This window comes from Colletotrichum navitas, assembly GCF_030913465.1.
Source record: "Colletotrichum navitas strain CBS 125086 chromosome Unknown LY79scaffold_3, whole genome shotgun sequence".
Lineage (NCBI taxonomy): Eukaryota > Fungi > Ascomycota > Sordariomycetes > Glomerellales > Glomerellaceae > Colletotrichum > Colletotrichum navitas.
Genome location: NW_026850549.1, coordinates 41,260 through 65,299, shown reverse-complemented (window position 1 = coordinate 65,299; position 24,040 = coordinate 41,260). Strand labels below are relative to the sequence as shown.

The 24,040-nt window shown below is 51.1% G+C and overlaps 8 protein-coding genes across 8 annotated transcripts; 2 read left to right on the top strand and 6 right to left on the bottom strand.

Moving 5' to 3' along the window:
* Positions 1–66: 66 nt before the first annotated feature.
* Positions 67–1,267, bottom strand: LY79DRAFT_201141 (uracil phosphoribosyltransferase). Its single transcript, XM_060551459.1, has 3 exons — positions 834–1,267; positions 651–750; positions 67–585 (listed from the first exon to the last, which is right to left on the bottom strand). Exons 1-3 carry the CDS (start codon positions 1,029–1,031, stop codon positions 179–181), a joined length of 705 nt encoding a protein of 234 aa, XP_060419516.1. The 5' UTR covers positions 1,032–1,267; the 3' UTR covers positions 67–178.
* Positions 1,268–1,568: 301 nt separating this feature from the next.
* On the top strand, positions 1,569–3,662 carry LY79DRAFT_536244 (CrcB-like protein). Its single transcript, XM_060556581.1, has one exon. It carries the CDS (start codon positions 2,066–2,068, stop codon positions 3,521–3,523), a length of 1,458 nt encoding a protein of 485 aa, XP_060419515.1. The 5' UTR covers positions 1,569–2,065; the 3' UTR covers positions 3,524–3,662.
* Positions 3,663–4,325: 663 nt separating this feature from the next.
* On the bottom strand, positions 4,326–4,994 carry LY79DRAFT_478019 (ankyrin repeat-containing domain protein; the record flags this gene model as incomplete). The annotated part of the gene is made up of 1 exon (XM_060553248.1): positions 4,326–4,994. A coding segment is annotated over one exon (669 nt), but the record flags the coding sequence as incomplete, so codon positions are not given.
* Positions 4,995–5,114: 120 nt separating this feature from the next.
* Positions 5,115–5,654, bottom strand: LY79DRAFT_475024 (ankyrin repeat-containing domain protein; the record flags this gene model as incomplete). The annotated part of the gene is made up of 1 exon (XM_060553227.1): positions 5,115–5,654. A coding segment is annotated over one exon (540 nt), but the record flags the coding sequence as incomplete, so codon positions are not given.
* Positions 5,655–6,589: 935 nt separating this feature from the next.
* LY79DRAFT_586385 (pfs domain-containing protein) lies at positions 6,590–10,075 on the bottom strand (the record flags this gene model as incomplete). The annotated part of the gene is made up of 5 exons (XM_060560629.1): positions 6,590–6,689; positions 6,991–7,451; positions 7,590–8,143; positions 8,196–9,230; positions 10,072–10,075. 5 exons carry the CDS (start codon positions 10,073–10,075, stop codon positions 6,590–6,592), a joined length of 2,154 nt encoding a protein of 717 aa, XP_060419512.1.
* Positions 10,076–12,505: 2,430 nt separating this feature from the next.
* Positions 12,506–15,315, bottom strand: LY79DRAFT_505440 (putative ankyrin 2,3/unc44; the record flags this gene model as incomplete). Its single annotated transcript, XM_060553623.1, has 7 exons — positions 12,506–13,156; positions 13,235–13,390; positions 13,523–14,025; positions 14,076–14,110; positions 14,411–14,655; positions 14,764–14,837; positions 14,940–15,315. The coding sequence occupies 7 exons, from the start codon at positions 15,313–15,315 to the stop codon at positions 12,506–12,508; spliced, it is 2,040 nt and encodes a 679-aa protein (XP_060419511.1).
* Positions 15,316–16,142: 827 nt separating this feature from the next.
* On the top strand, positions 16,143–18,520 carry LY79DRAFT_586384 (peptidase S8/S53 domain-containing protein; the record flags this gene model as incomplete). The annotated part of the gene is made up of 9 exons (XM_060560628.1): positions 16,143–16,413; positions 16,489–16,664; positions 16,721–16,777; positions 16,842–16,910; positions 16,976–17,161; positions 17,226–17,400; positions 17,470–17,611; positions 17,772–18,147; positions 18,170–18,520. The coding sequence occupies 9 exons, from the start codon at positions 16,143–16,145 to the stop codon at positions 18,518–18,520; spliced, it is 1,803 nt and encodes a 600-aa protein (XP_060419510.1).
* Positions 18,521–20,097: 1,577 nt separating this feature from the next.
* LY79DRAFT_665437 (heme peroxidase) lies at positions 20,098–21,251 on the bottom strand (the record flags this gene model as incomplete). Its single annotated transcript, XM_060563066.1, has 4 exons — positions 20,098–20,173; positions 20,231–20,413; positions 20,501–20,744; positions 20,807–21,251. 4 exons carry the CDS (start codon positions 21,249–21,251, stop codon positions 20,098–20,100), a joined length of 948 nt encoding a protein of 315 aa, XP_060419509.1.
* Positions 21,252–24,040: the final 2,789 nt, after the last annotated feature.

The window sequence follows — 24,040 nt, the reverse complement described above, 5'->3', positions numbered from 1 at the left end:
CGGGCTTGACAGGAATCAGCCTTATACCCCGGGTAAAATGTCACTGTATTCAACTCCGGCACCTATAACCCGTCTATAAATGCTACCGAGTGTTGAAGTTTCCGTGACCAGGATGTATCCCCAAAACAGGAAAATAAACAAGAAGAGAAAAAGAAGGGGAAAAAAGAAAAAGGGCCGCTCATTTGCCGATGGTGAGAAACAGGCGGTCGCCGACGTCGCCGAGACCGGGCTTCAGCATGCCGTTCGGGGTCAGCTCGGCGTCGATGCCGGCGATCCAGATGTCGGTGGCGTCGGCCCACTCGGCGGCGGCGCGGCGGACGCCCTCGGCTGCGCCGATGACGGCGAGGACGAGGATGCGCTTGACGCCCCACTCGCGCAGGGTCTGGATGGCGGCGGCGCAGGTGCCGCCGGTGGCGATGACGGGGTCGAGGACGATGGCGAGGTCGCTGACGCTGGCGTTGGAGCCGTCGGCGACGAGCTGGTTGGGGAGGTTGTTGTAGTACTCGACGGGCTCGAGGGTCGAGGGTTCGCGGTAGAGGCCGAGGTGGTGGACGGGGACGGGGTTCGGGAGGATGGTTTGGACGGCTGGTGTATGTTAGTCTTGACCTGGTAGGAAGAGGGGGGACTGAAGGTTAGAGGGACGATCTTACCTTCTACCATGCCGAGGCCGGAGCGGAGGATGGGGACGAGGCAGAGACTGCCGGGAGTGATTTCGGTCGAGGTGAATTCGAAGCCTAGCGGTGTAGCGTCCTAAGTTTTTTTTGCAGAGTCAATTATCATGAGCTCTGCCTCTTTTTGTATGGGATCGGACCCGGGGGTTCACTGGTTCGCACCTTGGGACCGTCTGTCGCCTTAGTCGAAGCGGCAAGTGCCTCATAGGCCACCATCAATGCGATTTCGTTCACCAGAGTCTTGACATACTTGGCGGGGGTGGACTGGGACCGCAGCTGAGAGAGCTTCGCGCGGAGGCACGGGTGCTGAGAGACGTGGACGTTGGGAGGAAGCTGCGGGGTGGTTGTTGAGGAAGCCATGGTTCTGTGAAGATTCCTGAAGAGTATATCACGAATTGAACATGGGGAACTTGTAAACTGAGGACGGATTAAACACTGGTGGGGAGGAAACCGCAGTTAAAGGAAGAAACACAAACGGCCCGAGAGGGAGAGAGAGAGATTGGAGAGGTTGGGTAGGACAGGTTGGGGAGGGATAGGTTGGAGGTGGAAGGGTCCAACGCCCACGTACGTCCGTCCGTCCTTCCCGCCCGTCCCCCCTTGTCCTCCTGACCAGCGACGATGGGTACCTGGGAGTGGGGCAGCGTGCGTGCGGAGGAGGAGCTACGATAAGATAAGGCGGGGACGCTTGCCCGCCATCTCATCTCATCTCGCATTGGAGGGGTAGCGGGAGATCAGGTAGACTCCGGCTTGCGGCGAGCCGTCGGAGATCGCCGCCCTGCAGCACAGCTTGGGCTTGTTGTTGCCGATAGCTGTTATGCACGGGATGAAGACGGGGTAAGAGGGAGAGATGGCAATTGACATGCTATCAACGTCTTCTTCTTGAATTATCGTCGCCCATGCCTCTCAACATAATATGTCTACGTTTATACACCCCCAAGTACAAGCAGTACGTACCGAGGTTGTAGGTAGGTAAGGTATGTAGTAAGGTAGGAGAGGTACGTACCTAACTGTGGAATGTCACACCTCGGTGTGCTCCGCTTTTATCGGTAAAGAAAAGAGGAGACGCCTTGACCGCGAATCGAAGGAGCTATGCGACCAAGAGGGAACGCGGAGATAGCCGTGGTTGCCGTTTTCAACAGGGTCGGAAATGACGTTCATCACATCTACATCCCGCTTTCGGTACATACCAAGGCTAAACAACAGACATCAAAACTGTCTCACGTTCATTTGTTGGAAAGTCTGATAAGAAGACTACCGTCCGGCTAAGAAGAAGGGGGAAAAAAGTGTGCAAACGCCTCGGTCCGAACGGACCCTCGTCAACCCACCCTCGACCAAAACCGTCGTCATGATATTGCGCCAACTGCCCTTGCTAAATCATCACAACGGAAACCGCAATGCATAACGGCGACCTTCGCGGTCATGAATTCGTCGCGTACACCGGCGAGGATGACGACCGCTCCAATGACGCGCCGCCCGTCGTCGACTACAAGCGCCGGGGCACATTCGGCATGCCTTCCGCCCTGAAGGCGCGCGACATGAGCATCGATGCACAACACGCCGGCTCCATCACGCACGACGCACCCGAGGGCCGAGAGACCGTCGTAGAAGGAACGGTCGCTGACCCCGCCCGTCACATCTACATGTCCAGCATCAGCAACAGCAACAGCATCAGCCCCGGCAACAGCCTGACTGCCACAGCGCATAGCCCGGAGGAGACGACGCGGACCGGCGGGGGACGGGATCGCGGGCCATTGGACGACGTCGAGCTGCAGGACCCCCGGCACGACAAGCCCGACGGGACCGCTGGGGCGCCGTCCCGGCGTGCGTCGCTCCTCTCGACGCTGGCGATCGAGTTGTACACGGTCTCGTACCTCATCTTTTTCGCTGTCCTCGGCACCCTCGCCCGCCTGGGCCTCCAGGCCCTGACGACATACCCCGGCGCGCCCGTATCCTTTGGCGTCCTGTGGGCCAACGTCGGCGGCAGCCTCGTCATGGGGTTCCTGGCCGAGGACCACCTGCTGTTCAGGCCCCAGTGGGCCCCCGACGCCGTCTTTATCGACCCCTCCGCCGCCGCGAAGGCGCACCTTGCGGTCAAGAAGACGATCCCGCTGTACATCGGCCTCGCCACTGGCTTCTGCGGCTCCTTCACCTCCTTCTCGTCCTTCGTCCGTGACGTCTTCCTCGCCGTGACCAATGACCTCCCCAGCGCCGGCGCCGCGCCGCGCAACGGCGGGTACTCCTTCATGGCCGCCATCGCCGTCGTCCTCACCACCGTGTCTCTCTGTCTCTCGGCCCTGGTCGTCGGCGGCCACCTCGCCGCGGCCCTCGAGCCCAACAGCTCGTCCGCAGCGTATCCCCCCCGTCGTAAGATCCTCGACCGGGGCGTCGTCTTCCTCGGCTGGGGCACCTGGATCGGCGCCGTCGTCCTTGCCGTCGTGCCTCCGCGCGATGCCTGGCGCGGTCAGGCTGTCTTCTCCCTCGCCTTCGCGCCCGCGGGCTGCCTCGCCCGGTTCTACGTCAGCCGCTGGCTTAACCCGCGGGCACCCGCGTTCCCCCTCGGCACCTTTGCGGTCAACATCGCGGGCGTCGCGGTGCTGGGCATATGCTGGGACCTGGGGCACGCGGGGGTAGGCGGCGTGCTCGGGTGCCAGCTGCTGCAGGGCGTCGAGGATGGCTTCTGCGGGTGTCTGACGACGGTGTCGACGTGGGTCACCGAGCTGACGGCCCTGAGACGGCGGCACGCGTATGTGTACGGCGCGTCGAGCGTGGTGGTGGGGTTTGCGCTGTTGGTTGTTGTCATGGGGTCGATGCGGTGGTCCGAGGGGTTCGGGCCGCTGAAGTGTACGCATTGATTGATGTCCGAGATGAGAAGCCTAGTTTTTTCTTTTTTTTTCTTCTTCTTTTTGTAATCTTACCGCCGAGCCGGTCATACCACGATAGTTACTGGACACGTAATTCTAATAGTCGAAAATCCGACTTCATGATTTTCCGGATGACTTAATCTATTGCAACGTCAATTTCGGTTTATCTTGGCAAACTGCCGTTCCTCGCTGTTGTGACAATTTGTTTCTAGTCATCATGTTCTCCAAGGAGAGTATTGGTAGGAGCCGAATGAGACTGTAGCAACTCAATCAGCTCCGTGTTTCCTAGCCGTATTGCCAAATCCAAAGGTGTCTCGCCGTTCATCCCCACTGCCCCTACCGCGGCGCCGTGCTTGAGGAGAAGCCGCACGTCCGGAACCACATCCGACATCCTGCCAGCTATGCGTTCGCAGAGTGGCGTTTGCCCGCGGGCGTCTCCCAGGTTTGGGTTGGCACCGATTTGAAGAAGACAGTCCATCGCCAAGGAGTTCCCACAGGACACGGAGCAGAGAAGCGCCGTCTTTCCCGTCAGATCTTGCGCGTCGACCTCGATGCCGAGTTCGCTCAGGGTCCGGTAGAACTCAGATGGGTTCCCTTCATGCCCCTCCAATCTCTTTTGAGCTGCATGATGCAGCGCAGTTTTCCCGGTACTGTCCCTATGACTGATGTCTGCCCCCTTTTTCATCAAACTTTTAGCCACGTAGCTCGACGTGAAAAAATCTGCCCTGGTCTTTTCCTTCGACACACGGGTTTGGGGGAGGAAGAACATGGAAGAGCGACCGATGGCATCAGTGATCCCGATATCGATGTGGCCCAGAAGCTGCTCTACAACATAGTGCGGCGCGATTTCCACAGCCAGAAAAAGGGGATTGTGCTCGGCCTCAGATGATGCATGAGGCTTCACCCCATACTCCAGGAAGCGGTGAACTACTGTATCGTGTCCATCGCTCCGCCCGTTACAGCTCCGGATAGCCTCGGTCAGCGGCGTACGGCCGTCCCGGTCAACCTTGTTCGCATCGACTCCTAGTGTAAGCAAAAACAAGACAAAGTCTTGGTTGCCGGACCTCGCTGCGTTCATTAGCGGCGTTCTGCCCGAACCGTCGAGCGCGTCGACATCCAAGCCAAACTTGACGGCTTCGCGTACGAAGTCGAGGTAGAGACGGCACACCTCGGCAGATTGACACGCCACGTGCAAAAAGGTCTGGCCCAGGTTATCTCTGTGCATGGGATCCAGTCCCTTCTGGAGCAGTCTTGGCCCCTTGTCGGCCAGATATAAACTGTAGCCCGTGGTCGACAGCGCGAAGAGCGCCGTCTGGCCTCGCGTGTCCGTGGCGGAGACGTCTGCGCCGAGTTCCAACAAATGATTGAAGATGGGGCCAACGCTTCGTCTCACGGCAGAGAAAAGGGGCGTCTCGCCAATGGTGTCCTTGCAGTTCAGGACGGCGCCGTGTTTGAACAGCATGTCGACCGTCTCCGAGACTTCCCGATCGCGAACCACTTGAACTGGCTCCGATCTGCAATAGCCCTTGCTGGTAAGCTCTGTCGACGTCGCTGGTTTCTCGGCTTGGCAAGCAAGGTGAAGTGGCGATTTGCCATACTTGTCAGGAACCCCGACCGCAGCGCCCCTTTCGACCAGCATTCGAGCGGTTTGAAAGTTCTGAAACTGGCAAGCGAGATGCAACGGCGATCTACCATCCTCGTCTGGCTTTCCGAGGTCCGTCGATTTCTCGATCACGATCTCGGCGATTCCAGAAACCGGAAATTGGCACGCAAGATGGAGCGGGGATTTGCCGCGTCTATCCGGCGTCTGGGGGTCAACGCCCTCGCCGAGGAGCATTTCAACGATCGCCCGGTTGCCCGCCTGGACAGCAAGATGAAGAGGCGGGATTCCATCCGAGTTGGGCGCTCGTATGTCAGCGCCTTTCTGGACCAGCACTTCCACTGTCGCTTGGCCCCCAGCCTCGCAGGCAGCATGGAGAGGAGAGTTTTGGTCCTTGTCGAGTGCGTTGACGTCGGCGCCGCTGCCAATCAAAGTCTCGGCTACCGCTGTTGATCCCAGCCAAGTTCGGTTTCCGCAAGCGAGATGGAGAGGCGTTTTGCCGTCGTTGTCGCACGCTTGGACATCGGCGCCTTTTGCTATCAGAACTCTTGCTATCCTCTCCGCCGATGACGGCTGGGGTAATGCTGAGCTCCCGCTGGCGATGTGAAGTGCTGTTGAACCTTTTTTGTCAGTGATCTTGACGTCGTCGCCCTTCTCAAGCAGTAACTCTGTCAGAGATTCCAGCCCCGAGTGAATAGCGGCATGTAGGGCTGGACCAAGGCCTGCAGGGCCTGCGACTGGCTGTGTTTTGGCGCCTTTCTTTAATAGAAATATCGCTATGCCATCCTGTTTATGTTTGACTGCTTTCCAAAAGGTCTCGGTAATAAAGACAGGGTCAGATTGCATTTCTGACAAAAACATAGCATCGCCAAGGGCCATAAACGCAGCAGACTTGTGGTCCAGATTTATCTCAGAATTGGGATTGTAATAAGATGGCTGCAGCTCCGGATATTTCCCGCTCGGGCGGATACTGGGGTTCCAGGAGAACAGGAGTTTCACAATATCGCCATGCCCATTTCTACAAGCAAGATTAATCCATGAAAGCAGGGCCGCCGGGTCAAACTTTCCATCAGTAACACCGAGTTCAAGAAGGAGTTCGACGATATCAGTCAGCCCTTGCGATGCAGCGCATGATAAAGGCGTGCGTCGTAGCCACTTGTCAGGCTTGTTGATCAAAAATCCAACTCCACGGGCTATTCTCGGGTCGTCTGGTAGTATACTACCATGAAGGTCTTGATAGCCCTTTAGTGACTGCAGGATTGCCCTTGCTATGGCTGCGTTTTCCATCTTGAGGGCTCTGGAGAGAACATTGTCCTTGGTTGCCAAAGGACCAATGGTCGGATTGATGAACAGCGAAGTAGAACCAATGATCGTTGTGATCAGTGACGTGTATTGCTGCCCCATGAGAAAGTGAAAGAAGCTCTCGGGCGCCCGGTCTCGTGCGGGGCGGCGGCATCCTATGCTACGCGAGCGGTACCTTCGATTTGGATCAAATAGGCGACGGCGGGGATCCCAGGATCCAGGGACGAATACAGAAAAGTCTTGCAGGAACTCCACCTGCGTAATAGAAGATGCCGCAGCTTCAGCATGATGCAACAGTTGAGTTACTGCGTACTCCATGAAAGGAAACTTGTCGCGAACTTCCTTCAGTACCGGCTCAAGAGATTCTCTTGAATCGTAATTTTTCTCTTCTAGGTAATGAATGGTGTCGGCTTGAAGGTAACTGTAGCAACAACTCTTGAGTCGTTCGTGACTTTTCCCGGCAAAATCTCTTTCGAGATCTGGCCACAAGGAGCGGATGCCACCATCTTTGAGTAAGAAGTCTCGTACCGATTCGTGGACGAACTGAACAATCGACTTGTTGGATCTGGTTAGCGTAATAGCCAGTCCCCTTGAAGATCTAAGAATGAATAGGTCCATGTCTTCCGTTGTTATCTCGTTGGGATTTCGAGGGCCAGGAACTTGAGGTTGCAAGCCAGCTGTCATGGCAAAGTAGTACTCTTCCCTTGTGAGCGGCCGACTGCTAAAGAGCAGCCACTGGATACAGAAAAGGAAATCATCGATGTTGTCCTTATCTCGCGTCAAGATATAGTGAAATAACCCGTCAAGTTCAGGAGGTATTTCAATGAGTCTCTCCTTGACTGCGGATATGTGCCCTTGTATATACTCGTTGTTAAGTATATCCACCACTAGCACAACCCACAAGAAGACTCCTGATGCCTTCTGGAGAACTTGGGCTTTGATGTCTTCGCTTTGCTCCTGGTTCCTAGTTTGCAACTTATCCTGAACGTAGAACTCGATGTCTCCTTGGTGGCCCGTCTTCTCATCCAAGGTGAACTTTTGACAATGCGGTATGTCCATATGGTGACGCCGACTGGAAAAGCATATATAAAGCTTGACGTCGCTTTGAACAGCGCAGTGACCCAAGCGTACAAAAAAGTCAAGCATATCCCCGACTTCTTTTTCGTCACACTCATCGAAGGTGTCGACGAAGCAGGTAACCTCCTGTCGGCCCAGCCTTGCAATGGCCTTGAGGAGAAGGTCTTGTAGAAGTGGAACTTTGGATAGACCAGAACTGATGGAGCCGAGAGGTTTATCCGCTACATCGTTGAGTGCCTCTCGCAGCATTGGTAACTTTGAAAACAACTGCAGCAGTAGCGACCTGTACATCCCTTCGATTGTCCTCTCCGGGTCGTAGCCATGGTTGTCGAAGAAGAACGAGATGACGGCAGATTCTGGCGTGGCGTTTTTGGTCGCCTGGCTCGAAGCATACTTCACAATTGTCGACTTTCCTGTCCCAGGTTCGCCACTGATCCATACAAAGCCGTGATGGTCGGTCATCTTGCTGGGATCTAGCCAGCACAAATAATCAGGGTGGTCAAGCAGCCAGTGACACGTTTGAGAATGAGCTTCCTTGATGTTCTCATATCGACTGTCGATTTTCGAGAGTCCCAAGGAATGTATCAATCCCGATGGCCCCAGCGTTAACGACTTGTCGCTTGGGAACGCTTCTACACTTTAGCTATATAAAGATGGGGAGAGGGAAGAAGGTCATGGACTTACCTTGTGCGCTTGGCATCGGTGGGGGTACTATCCCTGGTTGTATTACAGACATTAATTCCTTTGCATAGGCCGCAGCAGTGGCTGCGGCATATTCTTGCCATTGTTTTGCCTCGTGGGAATCTGAATAATTGCAAATGCCCCGGATGACAAGGCATTGAAAATGTCTCTCCAAGCCAACTGCTTCCGTCTCAAAACACCAAATATCGTCATGCTTTACTGCCAAAATATCACGTGTTCGGCCACGCGTCATGGCATGGTCCGCAGAGTGTATGGTGCCATAATGTATACGTGGGTTGTTATCGGGCCTCGCATTCCGGTGGACGAGTTCGGCTGGATCACAAAATTCGCAGGTTTCGCCTACATGGTCGTAGGTAGCCTCGTATAACCGGTCTTGTTCAGTTCCACGATATGTGTAGGCGGACATCGTAGGATTCCTCTGTATCATCTCGGAGAGGATCAAGGGTATCGAACTGGATTGCGATTTGTGATCGGCCCACAGCTTGGTGACTGCCTGATAGATAGTCCAAGGGGGGTAGCCTAGGAAATCAGTTACGCGAAATGTTCCAGTCTGGCCAACCACAACATCACCGAGCCGCATATCGCCTTTGCTGGGAACACCACCGCCAATCCCAACCGTCAGCTTTATGTAGATAGAAGGGAAGTTCCAGTGTATTTGGTTTGCGAAGATAGCAGCCCTAGCCATGCCGTATTGCCCAGATGGTAGGCAAACAAGAACGATGTTGTGGCGAGCGATGCTGCCGAAAACATATTGGTTGGTGTCGTTAGGGTTCATCAAAAGGGGCTTGTGCACAACTTCAAGCATCGCTTTCGCCGCAGCCATTTCCATAGGAAGAGCGCACACCCATACAACGGTATAGTCTTCATGAGACAGCTCTTTCCTGGTGTGGTGTTCTGGGCTCTCAGTATCGTTGAGCTCACAGGCCATTGAGCGTGGTCGTTTCGCCAGAGTCTCTGTTTTGTTCTCATTCTCGTTCGTGGAATCCCATGCCCTCTTTTCCTGTGTATGATCCGAGGCTAATTCGGTCGGTATAGTGATTTCACGAAGGTCGTGATGAGAGGTGGTAGACATTGCTGATCAGGCCCGATGCCAGTCTGTGTCTAGACTTCGGCTGGTGGACACGTGGATCGAAACAAGAGAGTTGAGATAGAAGAGCTTGACAGTCAGGCTCAGCCGGCAGGGGTAAGCAGTAATCTTTTATGAACACACCTAGACAGCCATGCTTGATTCAACTGTTGCTGTGTCGCTGCTGCCTGCATTTGAGCCAAAATAACACCCTTGCTGCGACATGGGTATTCCAGCAAAGCCCCTCTTTCACGGGTTTCTTGGCATCAACGATAAGAAGACAACCGCCGCTTTAATACTTAAATTTCGATGTGGGAACGAACTACTTACCTATTCTGGCAAGACGTGCAGGCTGCAGGAGGAATGCTATAAGTCAACCCACCCACTTTTCGGCACCCCCCACATTTCGGCATGCCAAAAATGCCGCCCAGCCACCCCATTAACAGCTATATCTATAACTTCAAACTACTACCACTTTTTTCAACCTTTATCAAATCACTTCATTTTTTCAGGATACCTTCTTTATATACCAATGGTTCAGTATACCAAAGATGAGATCAATCAAGCAATTAACGCTGTTAAAAACAGCCATAGTGTTGTCCAGGCAGCTTCTATCTACAGCATCCCACGAACAACCCTCCAGTATCAACTAAGAGGTACCCAACCAAGGAAAGCAGCATTTAAAGACCTCCAGAGGCTTTCAACTAGCCAGGAGGCCAGCCTGGCCAGTTAGGTGACTACCCAGGCAGACCTCAGGCACCCACCAACCCATCAACAACTAAAGGACTTTACCCATCGCATCCTCCAAGCTATAGGGGATACCCAACCTCTAGGCAAAAGGTAGGTAGATAGCTTCATTCAAAGGAACCTATCTGTTAAGGTCCAGAGAAGTTGATCCATTAATTTAAGGCATATTAATAGGGCATCTACTAAGGTTATCAGGGACTAGTTCAAATATCTCGCCATACCTTGCATCCAAGCCATCAAACCAGCCAACAGATATAATATAGATAAGACTAGTATCCTTAAGGGCAAAGGCAATAATAGGCTAATGCTAAGTAAGGCTTCAACAAAGGCAGTAAAGAAAAAACAGCCTAGATCATAAGCCTAGGTATCTATTATTAAGTGTATATCTACTAAGGGCATTACTATCTATCCCTTAGTTATATATAAGGGCAAAATAGTCCAGCAGTAGTAGTTCCCTCTAGATCTAGGCCTATATAATAGATAGGAGTTTATAGCAACAGAGAATAAATAGACTACTAATATTACTACTGTTAAATAGCTACAGAGAGTCTTCCTTCCTTAGACTAAGCCCTCCTAGCCTAACCAGGCCAGACTCCTTATCCTAGATAGGCATAGGAGCTATACAACAACAGATTTTATATAGTTATACTATACTAATAACATCTATCTCTTATTCTTGCCGCCACATACCTCTCATGTCCTCTAGCCACTTAACTAGTCAGTCTTTAGCCCTATTAAGGCAGTATATTAGAAGAAGCTTAGATATCTTAGTCAGTAGATTAACTCTACTGTTGTAGGCAAAAGGAACTTCCTTTCCTGCTATTAAAAGGCTTACCTAGCTAGTCTAACTATTAGCAACATTAAGAGTAGCTAGAAATACACTAGGTTATAGCCTATTAGTGCTACAAAGCCACTTATAAATAGGCTACTAGTCCAAAAGGCAACATCGTCAACAACAACACCATCAACACCACTTAAAGCAGCTGCCAAAGATACCCATATAGCCTAGGATGCCTATAATATAGAGGGCTAGGCATTAGCCTTATCTACAGTAAAGTGGTCTACGCCAAAGAAGGTAAAAGACCTTAGGGACCAACTATAGCTCTTCAGCTAGCTAGAACAAAGCATCGCCACACAACGCCAACTATTCAGAAAGGTCAAAAAAGGCTTCCAAGAACAGTCCTATATACTAGCTACTGCCCAGCAAAAAATCAGCCTTCTAGAAGCCCAAGTTGCCAACAGTATACCTAGGAAACAGAAGGCTGTTCATATAGATCCTAACACAAAGTTTACGACAATCAAAGAGGTGCAGTAATCGCAGCAGGAGGCTAGTGAAGTTAAAAGTGATATAGATAAATCCAGCGCATCTAAATTACCTAGTAAGGCCAAAAGCTGTATTATCGTGGCATCAAGAGGTTGTTAATAGTTAATTAAATAAAGTGGTGTTGGTTGTAATGGCTTCATTTTTGGCATGCCGAAATATGGGGGGTGCCAAAAAGTGGGTAGGTTGACTTATCGCCAGCCCTGAGATTCGGTCTTGACTGAGGTCTGGGAGCCCCTTCGAAGATAATAAGATCTCAACGCTGGGAAAGGGGAGAGAATAGTTCTCAAAGTCTGTCTTCAATTCAGTCCAGGAACGGGACAATGTTCAGAAAGGCCAATACCGAGGCGATTTGGCGATCCCGGCGATGAAGATATTAAGCTAATACAAGGCCACTCAATCATATTGGAACACAAAATAAGGCAAGAAACCATTGCTACTGCAGCCTTGCCACAAGGATCCTGCCGAAATCAATGAAATGAAAGACCTGTCAAGCAAGATATATAGAAGAGAAGATAGCTAAGGTGGCCTCTTCGGTCCAACAAGGACGCAAGAAGCCGATGGCGAAAAGCTTTTTGGAAAACTACTCTGCTACAGGACCATCATCATATTGGTGGCCTTCTAGTGTACTCACCTCGACCGTGTCTTCCGTTTTAACCAAGTTCTCCTCATCTATAATCTCGTCGTCGAACTGATTCGAGGTCTCTCCTTCCTCGCCGCTAAGTTCCCCCTTCCCGGATCCAGACTTTACCGAGACTGCCTTCTCAATGACTTCGCGAGTCGAATAGAATTCGCTGCCAGCAGCGTTGAATTCATGTTCAGGATGAAAAAATGACTTGGCCAAGTAGCACTTGTGACACAGATAGTAATGCGGGCAAGTAACGCATTCCGAGTACAAACCCCAAATCTCAACTAAGCAACAGTCGCACCACCTCCCTTCCGCGAACGTGCCTTTCAAAATTGGACCAGAAGTCTCGTGCGGTGGTGAGGCATCTCCGAGTAGCATCGCAATCCTACGTTGTCACTGAGTTAGCGGCTGAATTCTCACCAAGCGTGAATACATCTGTGGAGAACGACAACATGGCAACTGTGACAGTTGGAATGGGTGTTACCCCCACCGCCCCCCCATATGAGAGTTGAGCAACAGCCCATGGCGACTCACCTTTCGGCATGATGATACTGGGCGATGTCTAGGGCGCTCCATTTCCTGTTGAGCCCATTGGCAAGTAGCTTCTTGTTGGCCCCTTTCTCAAGTAAAAGTGAGATCACGTCTTCATCTTGAGCGATTTCATGCTGAGTGCGGTCATTCAAGCATGAAGCCCGTGTTGCCCACATCAGTGGGGTCCAGTCGTTCTTGTCTACGACATTTATGTCGATGCCAACCCTTTCGGAGCGCAGTAACACTTCATTCACAAGCGCCATTTGCCCGCTGAGAACGGCGTAGTAGAGAGGCAGCCGCCCGGTCGAATCTTTGACTGTAAAGTCTCCGTCTTGGACCTCAAGAAGGTTCAGTACCGCGAGTGAGTTGTAACAGGCGAGATGTATCGGTTTTCGGCCAAAGCCATCACTGACATTGGTAGAAGCTTTGCGGTCCAGGATAAATTGGACTATGTCAGGAGAACACTCCCAGGCTGCGAAGCTGATGGCGTATGCGACGTGACCAGCTGGGATGGTGGGGTCAGCGCCTCTGTCAAGGAGATATTGCATGGTCTTCATTCGCTCCGTATCCTGGACAGCTTTATTTCGACTTGCAGCCGCCATCAAAGGGGTGGCGAAGAACGCTCCACACTGACTGTTTACGTCACAACCCTTTTCAACCAGTAACTGTACCAGATTTAAGTTGCCAGAAGAACAGGCAGCTTGTAGAGGTCCAAGGGCATCTTTGACGGGAGGAGTCTTGAGAATAGCAAGGACGGAACTTTTCGTCAGCAAGTACCTGGCGACCTCCTCATGGCCTATTCTCAAGACGTTTATGATGGGAGTCCAACTAGACTTATTTGTTGCAGTTAGCTCAGCCCCGGCGTGAACCAGAAGGCGGACTGTCTCTAGGGGAGTCCCTGTTGCGATCAGATGTAGAGGTGTATCGTCGTCCATATCTCTAGTGTTGATGTCAGGGCGGTATTCCAGAATCGAGCGCATCAACGTCGGGCTCTTGTCCTGTACGGCAAGGGCAACAAGCGACCAGCCGCTTTCGTCCACAAGATTGACGTCTGCGCCGGCCTCAAGAACGAGGGCAACTACACCTTCGTAGCCCCAAGCTACTGCATCTAGTAAGGCTTTCTTGGTGGAAGGAAGTGTCAAATCGGGAGCCTTCTTTGCCTCTTCGAGCATGATTTTGACCGTTTCCACTTGGTTGTCTCGTACAGCTCTATCGAATGGCGTGCAAAGCTCGTCGTCATCCGAAGATGGTTGGTTGACGTTTGCGCCATGTTGAAGAAGAACTCTAACAGTCTCGGGAAACTTTATGGCGACATGCAACGGAGTTTCTGTATTCTCACCGAAGTATGATTTCACATCGACGCCGGCTCTAGCAAAGATGCGGACACTTTCTGCTCTCCCGAACAGTGATGATGCAAAGATTGCAGACCAGCCATCCTTATCAACCGCCTCAAGATTCGCTCCTTTTGAAACGAGAAATTCCACGATGCCAGGGTCTTCACGACTTGCGGCAATGCGCACTGTGACTAGTTAGTCGGTGGTAGACACCATCGAGGGGGTTGTCACCTACGAGGTGTACGTTTCCAGAGAGTGGGAGGCGTTTCCCTGGCTTCGATGTCTGCACCATTTTCGACGAGAAGCTTGACCAAGTCTGTATATTGTCTGCCCACTGCTGTGACTAGAGGGGTCGAGCGTTCTTCGTTAGCTGTAAAATCTGGATCCGCACCATGTTGCAACACAAGGCGGCAAATGTCAGTTTCGCCGTTGCGAACCACTTATTGCAGAGCCGTCTCGTCTCTCGAGTCAGGCTGGTTTGGGTCTGCCCCATATCGGAGTAGAATCTCAACGCTCTTGTAGAAGCCTCGGCTTGCAGCCAATATGAGTGGCTGTTGTTTTGTATCAGACGGCAAATGTTCCGCAAGGCTTTTATGATGAAGAAGTGTTTCTATTGCGGCCGCACATCCCCATGCGGACATCAATAGCAAAGGTGTGAAGCCAAAGCGGTCCGGAGTGGTAATGGACGACCCTTTGTCAAGTAAAAGCTGGACAATCTCCGCGCCACCAGTCCTGACCAAATGCAGGGGTGTAAAACCCTTTCGGTCCATTGCAGCAGTCAAATTCTCGCCAGCATCTATCAACAGCTTGGCTGTCTTGAAATTGTTGTTGAAAGCGGCCAGATGAAGAGGGCGCCACTTTCTCGGGTCGTTTTTTTCTGTTCCGTCAGGATCCGCGCCGAGGGATAGCAGCAACCTCGAGACTATGTTGTCCAGCCCCAGGTAGGATGCTCTGTTGAGCGGGGCTGCCAACCAACGCAATGGCTTGTGGGAAGTGTCTGAACCTGGTATTGCAACGTCATCAAAGGCGTCGTCTGGAAGCTGCTCATCAGGAGAATATTTCGCGTTAGACTCGACATCTGCAAGCTGGTTTTCCACACCAACTACAAGGTCTTCCTCAAACGTGGGGTTCTTTTCATGAAGGACCTCTCCAAAAGTCTCCTCTTTTCGACTTTCAGTAAAGGTTTGTTGTGTTGAAGGTGGTATAGCATCCAGTAGAATCTTGAAAAGCTCATCATGTCCGCATGAACATGCTGCTTGCATCGCGGCCTGGACATATGTGTCGTTTACATCGAGGCCGTGCCCTTTTGACGTGATAAGAATTTGAAGAGAAGATTTCTGGCCGTTCCTAGCGGCTTCGATCAAAGCTTGCCCTCGTGCTTCAATGCCGTCTTGAGTCTTCTCTACGAGAGATTGTAGTATATCATCAAGCCCAAAGTGAGCGGCAAGCGCAAGAGAAACCCGGTTGGCCGCCATTGGCTTTATGAACAAATTAAGCAATACCATGAATGCACCCAACCAGCGTTGGAGTCTTGGCATATCGTTAAAAGCTCAGCCAAACGAGTTGCTGCATCATCCCTTGGCTGGTAGTGCCGAACCCAGAACTGGGTTGCATACAGCAGTCTCATATCCCGATCACCTCACAGGTCTGCTTCGTAGGTCAGATGCGTCAAGTAGGCCTGAAATATATCACTGTGCCGACCATGTTTTGGTTTCGGTCGATACCAACCACCCTCAAGGGCAACGCAATGTTTACTCACGCAGCTTGCATCAACCTACCGCCCGAGACCACTCCACTCCTCACCGAAGCTGTGCGCAGCGAGTGTGTTAAGAACCGAAAAGCGACAACTTGCCTACATACTGCCCTTGAATTCACCTTCGCCAACGAGAAAACAAGGGAAACCATCATCAGAAGGATGTGCAGTTTCGTGCCAAAGGAAATGTTCGCCATCAAAGATTTGCAAGGCCGTGTACCTCTCCATTTAGCTATTGAGTATGAGAGATGCTGCAAAACCCAAGTTGGTATTGTCAAAGAGATGCTTCTGCGTGGACCGGAGGCACTAACGGTGGAATTCACTCCATCGTTCTCCGAACGACCTCTTTCCATCTATCAGTACTATCAGAGGTTACGGGGACGAGCTGCAAAATCGCCAGCAAGTCAACAGAGGAAGCCGCCTCAAAATGCTGCAACTTACGGGAAAGACCATCGGACCACACCATCCAATCTGAATACTGAGTCTAAAAGCGTAGTGTTAAGGATGGAGAAAGGGACCATGGGACCTCCACCGCTACCAGATAGCAAGATGGATCGGACTGAAGCTGGGCTACGGCGAGGAGAGTCCTTCCACAAAGAAGCATCAGGCGGCAACAAGATGCCCAGATCTAATGAACGGAAAGTAAGGATCTCTAACGTAACCGGTGTTTCTGTTCAAAACACGATAGAGCAAGATGCACAGAGCGAACAAGATCAAGAAGACGCTTCTCGCCAAATCGAAGAGCAGATAAAACTCCATTACCTTCTTACGCAAACACCAGACCGAATAGTTCATTTGCTCCACTCGCCTGAGGAGATAGGTAATTCAATAAACATTCACTACGTTCTGTAGTAGTGAGCACCTCTTTCTACGTTGACTTCTAACCCTATTCCAGAGCGAAAAGAAATGTGGTTTGACTTTGGCCCACCCAGGACGTTTACTAGGGGCAATTTTAAGAGACATTTTGACCATCTTCAGTTCGACTCTGCCCTGCAGTACGTATCTTTTCCACGGATTCAGTTGGAAAATAAGAAAGACGACATTTCCAACACACCGCAAAAGGCTCGGACGGTAGGTTTGTTCAAACAGTTCGATCTACCCTAGTGCTTAAAGACTGAAGACTTCAGGATATGACTTTCTTCTTCAATTGGCAGAAAGAAAAAGGGGTCAAGCGAATCTTGAAGGTGTGTTTCCACCCAAGCTTTATTTCTCATGTATTCCTGCCACGTCTCACAGATTAATTCTTAGGTGATTGTTGACGACCTTGAGCCGCCTTACCATAGCGACGAGGCAATCGAAAAAGCTTTGGAGTCAATTGTAAGTCATAGTATACAAACCTTGAACACAATGTGTTTTTTTATGCTTCTGCTCATCTCCGACAGGACGTGGAGGTCCTCGACTGGCGGAGGCCGGATTTGGACCCAGTAACACTTGCTCGAGTAGGTAAATGCCTAAGAGAAGTTTACCTCCAGTGGAGTGGCAGAAATACTGTGCTCAGAGCGTGGTCAGAGCCCGATGGATTGGTCAAAATACCCACGTTAAAGTCGATCCATCTCAATCAAGTTGAGGTAGGTTGAGTGAAGATTGAACCAAATGCTCTTTGGGAAGCTGACTTCAACATCCTATCATCAGGACTTAGAGTCTGAAAACAGAAATAGGAAAAACATTGAGGAGTTCGAGAAGAGGCTCCGTAAGACGTGGCCGCACGAGCTGAGTCCACCTCGGGTTACTCGCCCGAAGCCAACCAGCGACATCTTTCAGGAGGGAGGTATACAACTCAGCGTCCAGCTAAGCCATAACGACCAGCGTCCAATTGATCCACACAAATGGATGCAGTGCATGGGGGACTTTGCTTCCTAATTCCGACAGGTTCAAGTGCTTCGAGAACCTGTGACCGATCAGTCCTTGGGTCCAGTTCAAGTCGCATTGATAGACGATGGAGCAGATATCACTCATGATGTTCTCAAGGGCTTCAAATTTCCAGGACAAAGCTTTTGTCACTATCGGGAAGGCTCGACGTGGCGCGTCTCGCCTTATTGGCATTCGTCATCTGGTCACGGGACGGCGATGGCAATGCTCATTCACCACGTCTGTCCTAGCGCAATCGTCCATGTCATCAAATTAGATACGTTTGAAAGCTCCTCTAGGCTTCAGATCCGCCCTGAAAGCGCAATAAAGGTGGGAAATACCGTTCGCTGGAAGCACTCCCTTGTCACTGTTGAGGTTCTCTAATAGAAATCAGGCTATCAAATACGCAATCGAACGAGGGGTACATATCATGTGTATGTCGTGGACCATAAAACCGCCTTTAAAGGACTCTATCAAGGACGCATTTGAGGACGAAATAATCAAAGCTGGAAAGAAGGGCATCCTCATGTTTTGCGCGGCCAGCGATCAGGGGAAGACGGCAGACCAGACGTATCCGCACAGCATCGGCACAAAGAGTTTTAGAGTTGGCGCAGCGAAAGCGACTGGGGCGACCGCGAGCAACGTCGGCGATGCGGATTGGCTGAGTTACACTTTCCCCGGTCACGATGGAACCCATCGAGAGTGTGTACGGCACCGGCAGTCAAAAGCTTGAGGGCCACTCAGGCAGCTCGGTTGCAAATGCCCTCGCCACGGGCTTGGCAGCCCTCATCATTGAATGCGTCAGATTGGGCATCTTCCATACCAGTAAGACAGGACAGCTCGATCCGACTGTGGCGATCCATAAAGAGGATTTGTTGAAGATACGCAAACGCGAGCAGATGGACTTCGCGCTGAAGTCTATCGGGACGAACCGGAACACGGAACACAAATACATAGAGGTGTGGCACATCTTCAGCCGCGCGGCGGAGAGACTGAAGTACGATTCGGATCCTACCTCGCAGTTGGAGGTTGTTGCCGGATTGGCTAGACACTTCTTGGGCAAGAACGTATTCATGTGATTCTATTGGAAATAATAGTTGTGCGGTCCTTTTCTATCCTCTCCCACACTCATAGCACCTTTTGAGTTTCGTGTGCAATTCGGTCATATTTTGACGTCTGCTATGATTATATATATTGGTTAACCATTGGTCTATTTGGCACTAGTCGACCGTCCATCAAATAGCTGCTGTCGTCGACCCAAGCGAGAAGTAGTTACTCGTGCCGCAGATGACCTACCAGGCCCTACCAGTCCACAATCCCTTTCTTCTTCTCAATGACCTGCCCCTTTTCATCCGATATGATTTCTGGGTCTTGTACCCCAAACAATAGAGACCACAGGTTGTCAATGCCTACACAAAGCCACTGTCGGCTGACTCCGTCCAGGCTTCTGTTCCCGGTGACGACCTCAACTCAGCGATCCTATTTATGCCGGTCCTGCGACATAGCAATATACAGTTCGTCGAGATGGCGAGCAAATGGTCGATGCTCTCTTGAGCTAAAAGCCAGCATAGCCGGACGCGCGAGTTGGCAAGATCACTATGGAGAGCGTCCGGGTGCACGTATTTGACGGTTCAGGCGTCAAAGCGTTTCCCAACCTCTTCTATGTCGAAGTCGGTAAGTTTCCTCGGGTTTTGGATGAGCTCGTTGTTCTAGCGGCCCCAGAGCTTAGGGTTCAGCTTAGCATCCAGAAGCGCCTTGTTTGGTAACGGTTTTGTTTGGATATCTTGGTTGATAAGGCACAGGGCGCAGATATCGAGTTTCTTCAGAGCCTGGAGGAGGGTCTCATCTGAGTAAGCCATGTAGGCGTTCCGGAAGATGGTACTAAAGCCCTAGCAATAAGGGTAGTCGTGGTGGTCATTGTCGTCAGCAAGCTTCTCTAGATTTAAGACCTGAACCACAAGGTGATTAAAGCTACGATTATGGTATAGCATCGAGCGCCCAATTCTCTACTTAATCTATTCGTCACATGCAACTTGGAAAATCCCTCTAGCTGGTTGCTAAGGCTTAGTTAGATCTAAGGCTTTAGATACTGAGATGACAACATCCAAAAAACATACAACACCAGGTATTCGCTGGTCGTCACCGACCCAACTACTAATCCGGCCCTCACTGGCTTATCTATGGGAGAGCGGACGGGATCCCGAGTTTTCCAGTGGGTATGGTCGTATGTGTCCTAACTTGGCGCGGCCAGCACTTATAATAGCTTGGTGCAGTGCCCAAGTCAACAAGTTTCAAAGCATCCATACAGAAAATATGATCAGGGGGTTTGTATATCGTGACCGGTGAATGTTTTGGTCAGTCAATCCTGTATTTTTCATACACTGGTGTCTCATCAAGTCAGTTCTGAGCCTGAGCGTTCCAGGCCTTGTAGCAACCTAAAAAAGCATGTTCATCAGAGAACCAAGTAAGGGATATCATTGCAGTTTTATCAGTGAAAAGAATCTATTAAGATAGAGAAGAAAAGTTCATAAGTATCTCGAGTCATGACGGTCGTGAATAATAAACAGCATCGTTAAAGCCATCAAACCCGTCCTTAGAAATAGAAAAAGAATTCAAAGTTGTCCGTCAAGTCATTAAATCAGATCAGATTCGCTTTCTACAGCTTCTGGATCTGATTGGTGCAGTCAACCATCTTGCTCTTGTCGTTTCCGAACAACGCCATCTTCTCCATGCTAAAAGAAATATCCGGTCAGTACCTCTGCAACAGTCTGATGAACAGAGCGACATACGCGTTGGCGAAGCTGCTGGCCCATTTGTTCTGGTTGCCAATAAAGCCCTGGAACTTCTTTCCGACGTCGGTCTGCGTGGCGAGCTTTTCGTCTGAAGGGAAGACGAAAACGCCGGGGGCGGCCGTCTTCTTGGTCGCGTAGTCGTACGTCTCCTTGTAGTAGCTGACGTCCCACTGGCCCGGGCTATTCATCAACAGCGTCAGCCAAAGACATTGAAAACGAGAGTGACAGCTAAATAAACAGTTATGATGGGTGGTTTCAAGAGCTCACGTGGAATCCTGGGACGCGTTCTTCTTTGTCTCATCGACAAAATTCTGCGTCGAGGTGCTGTGGGCGCCCAACAGCGCGGCGAGGTCCTCGGCACCGTAACCCTTGTTCTGGAATAGGGTGAAGAGGTTCTGCGCCGTGTCAAAAACGTCGGGTAGGCCGCCGGGCTTGGCCGACGTTGTGCTGTCCGTCCGGCCGATGAAGGTCTTGACCTTGGGACCGCCGGGGCAGAGGAAGATGGCAGCATCTGCGGCTCTGGGTTAAAATATTGCCCTGGGGGGAGAAGTAAGCGGATGGGAGGACACTCACTCCCGGCAAACACAATCATGTCCGCAACCGGCACAGAATAACGAGTAGCCATATCCTGCAGCACTGAAGAGATCTTCTGCAGCCCCCTGTTTTCACCGCGGTTCAGCTCAATGTCCTGGCTGCCGTTGTACGTCGTCCCCAGGATCAGCGAGCCGTCGCAGCCGCCGGTGAACCCCTGCGTTGTATCCCACGACCCGCAGTCGTGGAAGATGGCGCGGATTGCCGCGCGCGCCATGTCGTTGCACTGGTTACCGATCATGAAGGCTGAGTTGAGATCCGCATTGACCTTGGCCCAGACGTCGCATGACTTTCCACTGCCACTTCCGCTGCCGCTGTCACTTCCACCCCTGCGGGCCGTGAGGAGAGAAGCTTCTTCAGCCTGCGGAAGGGCCGCAGCGTTGGACATTGCCAAGAGGCCGGCGAAGAGGAGACTTGAAGTGTGCATATTGTCAGAAAGATGTGGGGAGGACAAGGCGTTAGATTAAGGTTGTCGTTGTAGTTGGCGGCGGAAGTAGTGGTTTTGGCAGGCTGTCGAGATGCGATGGTGTGGGAGCGTCAAGGGATCTCTTTCCAGACGCGAACGAGGTCGTCTTTATACAAATCCTGGAAGGCTTAATCTCGCGGAACTCTGATGTCTCGGATCCCACGATTTGGTCAATATCACTCCGATCCGTTAAAGCTCTACACTACTCCAGCCCATAGTAAAACCTCCACGTTTCCACTACAGCCATGTATTTCAAGCCTCCGGCTCAACAAGGGCATGTGACCTGGGTTCCAGTCAACCCGCAAAACAGGTTGACGACCAAGACATGTGATACTTGCAGTTACCAGAAGGGAGCTATACAACGTTCCATCAATCACAGTGCCCTACTTTAACATAGAACTTTTGCCAGCCACGCTTAGTCTACCCATCTGTTAGGCCAGCTAGGATCAACAAGTACCCTCTTCGTGTATCTATCTACAGCCACCAAACGCCACCGTGACCGCCGCCTGCTAAGGTAGAGAAGCCTAATAATCTACCATACAGCGTTAACGTCCTGGTAACACTAAATCTAGCCTTTCCAACCTCCCGGCATCTATTAACACTACACACACTACTCTGTACCTACCAATCCCTCCACGCTCAAGAGCTCTGCCTGGACTGCTCACCATCTCCCACATCGCTTGTCTATTATGCAAAGCGAGATGCGCTCAAGCGGGCCCACTCACGCCTGCGTGGTGCCTATGGTATCCGATGTTGCCCTCTTGAGTGTCGAAAGGGGTCCGGCCCATGTCAAGTTCTTAGTCAGCCAGTAAGACTTCAACGCATGGACGACTGAACAAAGAGGGGAAACAAAGGTTCCCAGCCGATGAGATAAACAATGAAAACCGCGTTGTTCTTACAGAGCCTGCACATCGCTTGTGTCTGGAACGTATAAAGAGAAAAGCCTGTGCAGTGATAGAGAAAATGGTAAGCAACCACGTGTGTCAAGCCAAATGGCATCAGCCTCAGCCACAGCTGAGGGACACACCTAGGTCGCAAACAGGAAGACTAGGCAGTTTGTCTGTGCCCTAGGGTTCCATGGAGGTTGGTGTCAAAGAATTTAGGCTTGGAGCCCAACATTTCAGGTAAGAGTCTGTGTGTCGTCCGAATGCCCAAAACTTGCGATTCCGATAGTTATATCTGAACGTCGCCCAGAATCTACAGAAGGCCATTACAAATCACGCATGCAGAAAGCACGGAGGTTGATATTTGGGGGTTGCTTTCTGCGTAAACAACTTTCATCCATCATGCTTATCTAGCGTCGATGGTGATATAATTCCAAAATGATTCCCGCGAAGCGACTGCTTTCCATTCTATCGTCCGATTCCATGCATCGACGCTATGACCCGTCAAGGCCTCACCCCCGCGGCTCGAGCCAGGCTTCCTTTCGAGCCCTAATGTTAACGCCTCGGAATGCGCCGGCGATAAACGCCTCGTTCCCCACATTTTAGTCTAGATCCCAAGTATTCATCGAGATCCAACTATAATTGGATTAGTGGAGATGATAGCAAAGCCTTTGGTTTCAAGCCCCAGCCCACCTTGCACAACGGACGGCATCTGTCGTTTATGGGGACATTCTGATTGAAATAGTACAAAGCAGAAGTATCATCTTATCTGACCTGCGCCAGTTTAGGCACCTGTTTAGTCTACCTGTCCGTTGGGCCGGGATCGACGAGTGCATCTTTATATGTCTATCCACGTTTTTATGTACATATCCACCATCCCCTACACTACCCTAAATACCTGCCACCTGCCAGCCACTTAAGCAGAGGCAACAAATGACACATCGGCTGGTGCTGACGTCCTGCTTTCGCCGACCTTCCACTCTATTTGGCAAGTGAGGCACATGTATATGGGTAGACAGACTGACCACACGGGCACCTTTTGCTAATATATCGAGCACCCTAGCGTCAAGACGCATTTAACCGGCTTATAAATCATGGTCATTATCAAGCTTGAGTGTGGCAAGAGATGTATCGGTGTAACTTGGATATAACAGATAGAAGGGATATAGGCCAGATTAGTCTAGATGGCTTTGTACTAGTTCCGTGACTGCATGAGAGAGGGCCTTACCTGAGAACTATGGTGGTTATTAAACACAGTAATGAGTGTGTGTGTAAAAGAAGTGGGTGTTCTGCATGTACTTCTTGAGGTTAATGACATGACAGCATCTGTAATAGAGCTTCCACCTCGTGGCCATAGTTCTCTTGTTGTTGCAAAGGGTGAGACTGAGACGCAAGTCTTTATTTGAGGCGACGATTTGAGCATCCATTGTCTGAGGCAAGAATCCTTCAAGTGACATTTCACTCTTTTTGCTTTGTCGCACCTTCCAAACTCACTTGATGTAGAGCACCTTCCTTCCAAGCAAGAGAAACAACCCAACAAGCAAAAGGCTCCTAGGGCAACAATCTTTTGTGGCTCACACAACTCACTTGCCCTGCACAATTTCTACGCTGCTTTCTTCGCACTGTTCAACTTTACTCGTCTCATCCATCCAAATCTCTCACCTTGCCCCCGACACGCCGCAGTTGCTCCTAGACGCAAACTCTTTCACTCACAACCATCCGCTTTCATCGGATAAATATCAGATTGATGTAAGATACTCTTAGAACATTTGTTTCTAACTTCCTTGACCCGGTGTTATAACTCACCTTTCAGACCAGCAAATCAGTCACTATGCGTCAGGAACTGAACATCGACGTCGGCCCTCA

What these genes read in the sequence shown, in the direction of transcription:
- LY79DRAFT_201141 (XM_060551459.1), bottom strand. Translation starts at nt 1,031, where the DNA reads ATGGCTTCCTCAACAACCACCCCGCAGCTTCCTCCCAACGTCCACGTC. An exon ending in AGGCGACAGACGGTCCCAAG is followed by an intron (nt 751 to 833) that starts GTGCGAACCAGT and finishes AAAAAAACTTAG; the next exon opens with GACGCTACACCGCTAGGCTT. An exon ending in CGGCCTCGGCATGGTAGAAG is followed by an intron (nt 586 to 650) that starts GTAAGATCGTCC and finishes AACATACACCAG; the next exon opens with CCGTCCAAACCATCCTCCCG.
- LY79DRAFT_536244 (XM_060556581.1), top strand. Translation starts at nt 2,066, where the DNA reads ATGCATAACGGCGACCTTCGCGGTCATGAATTCGTCGCGTACACCGGC.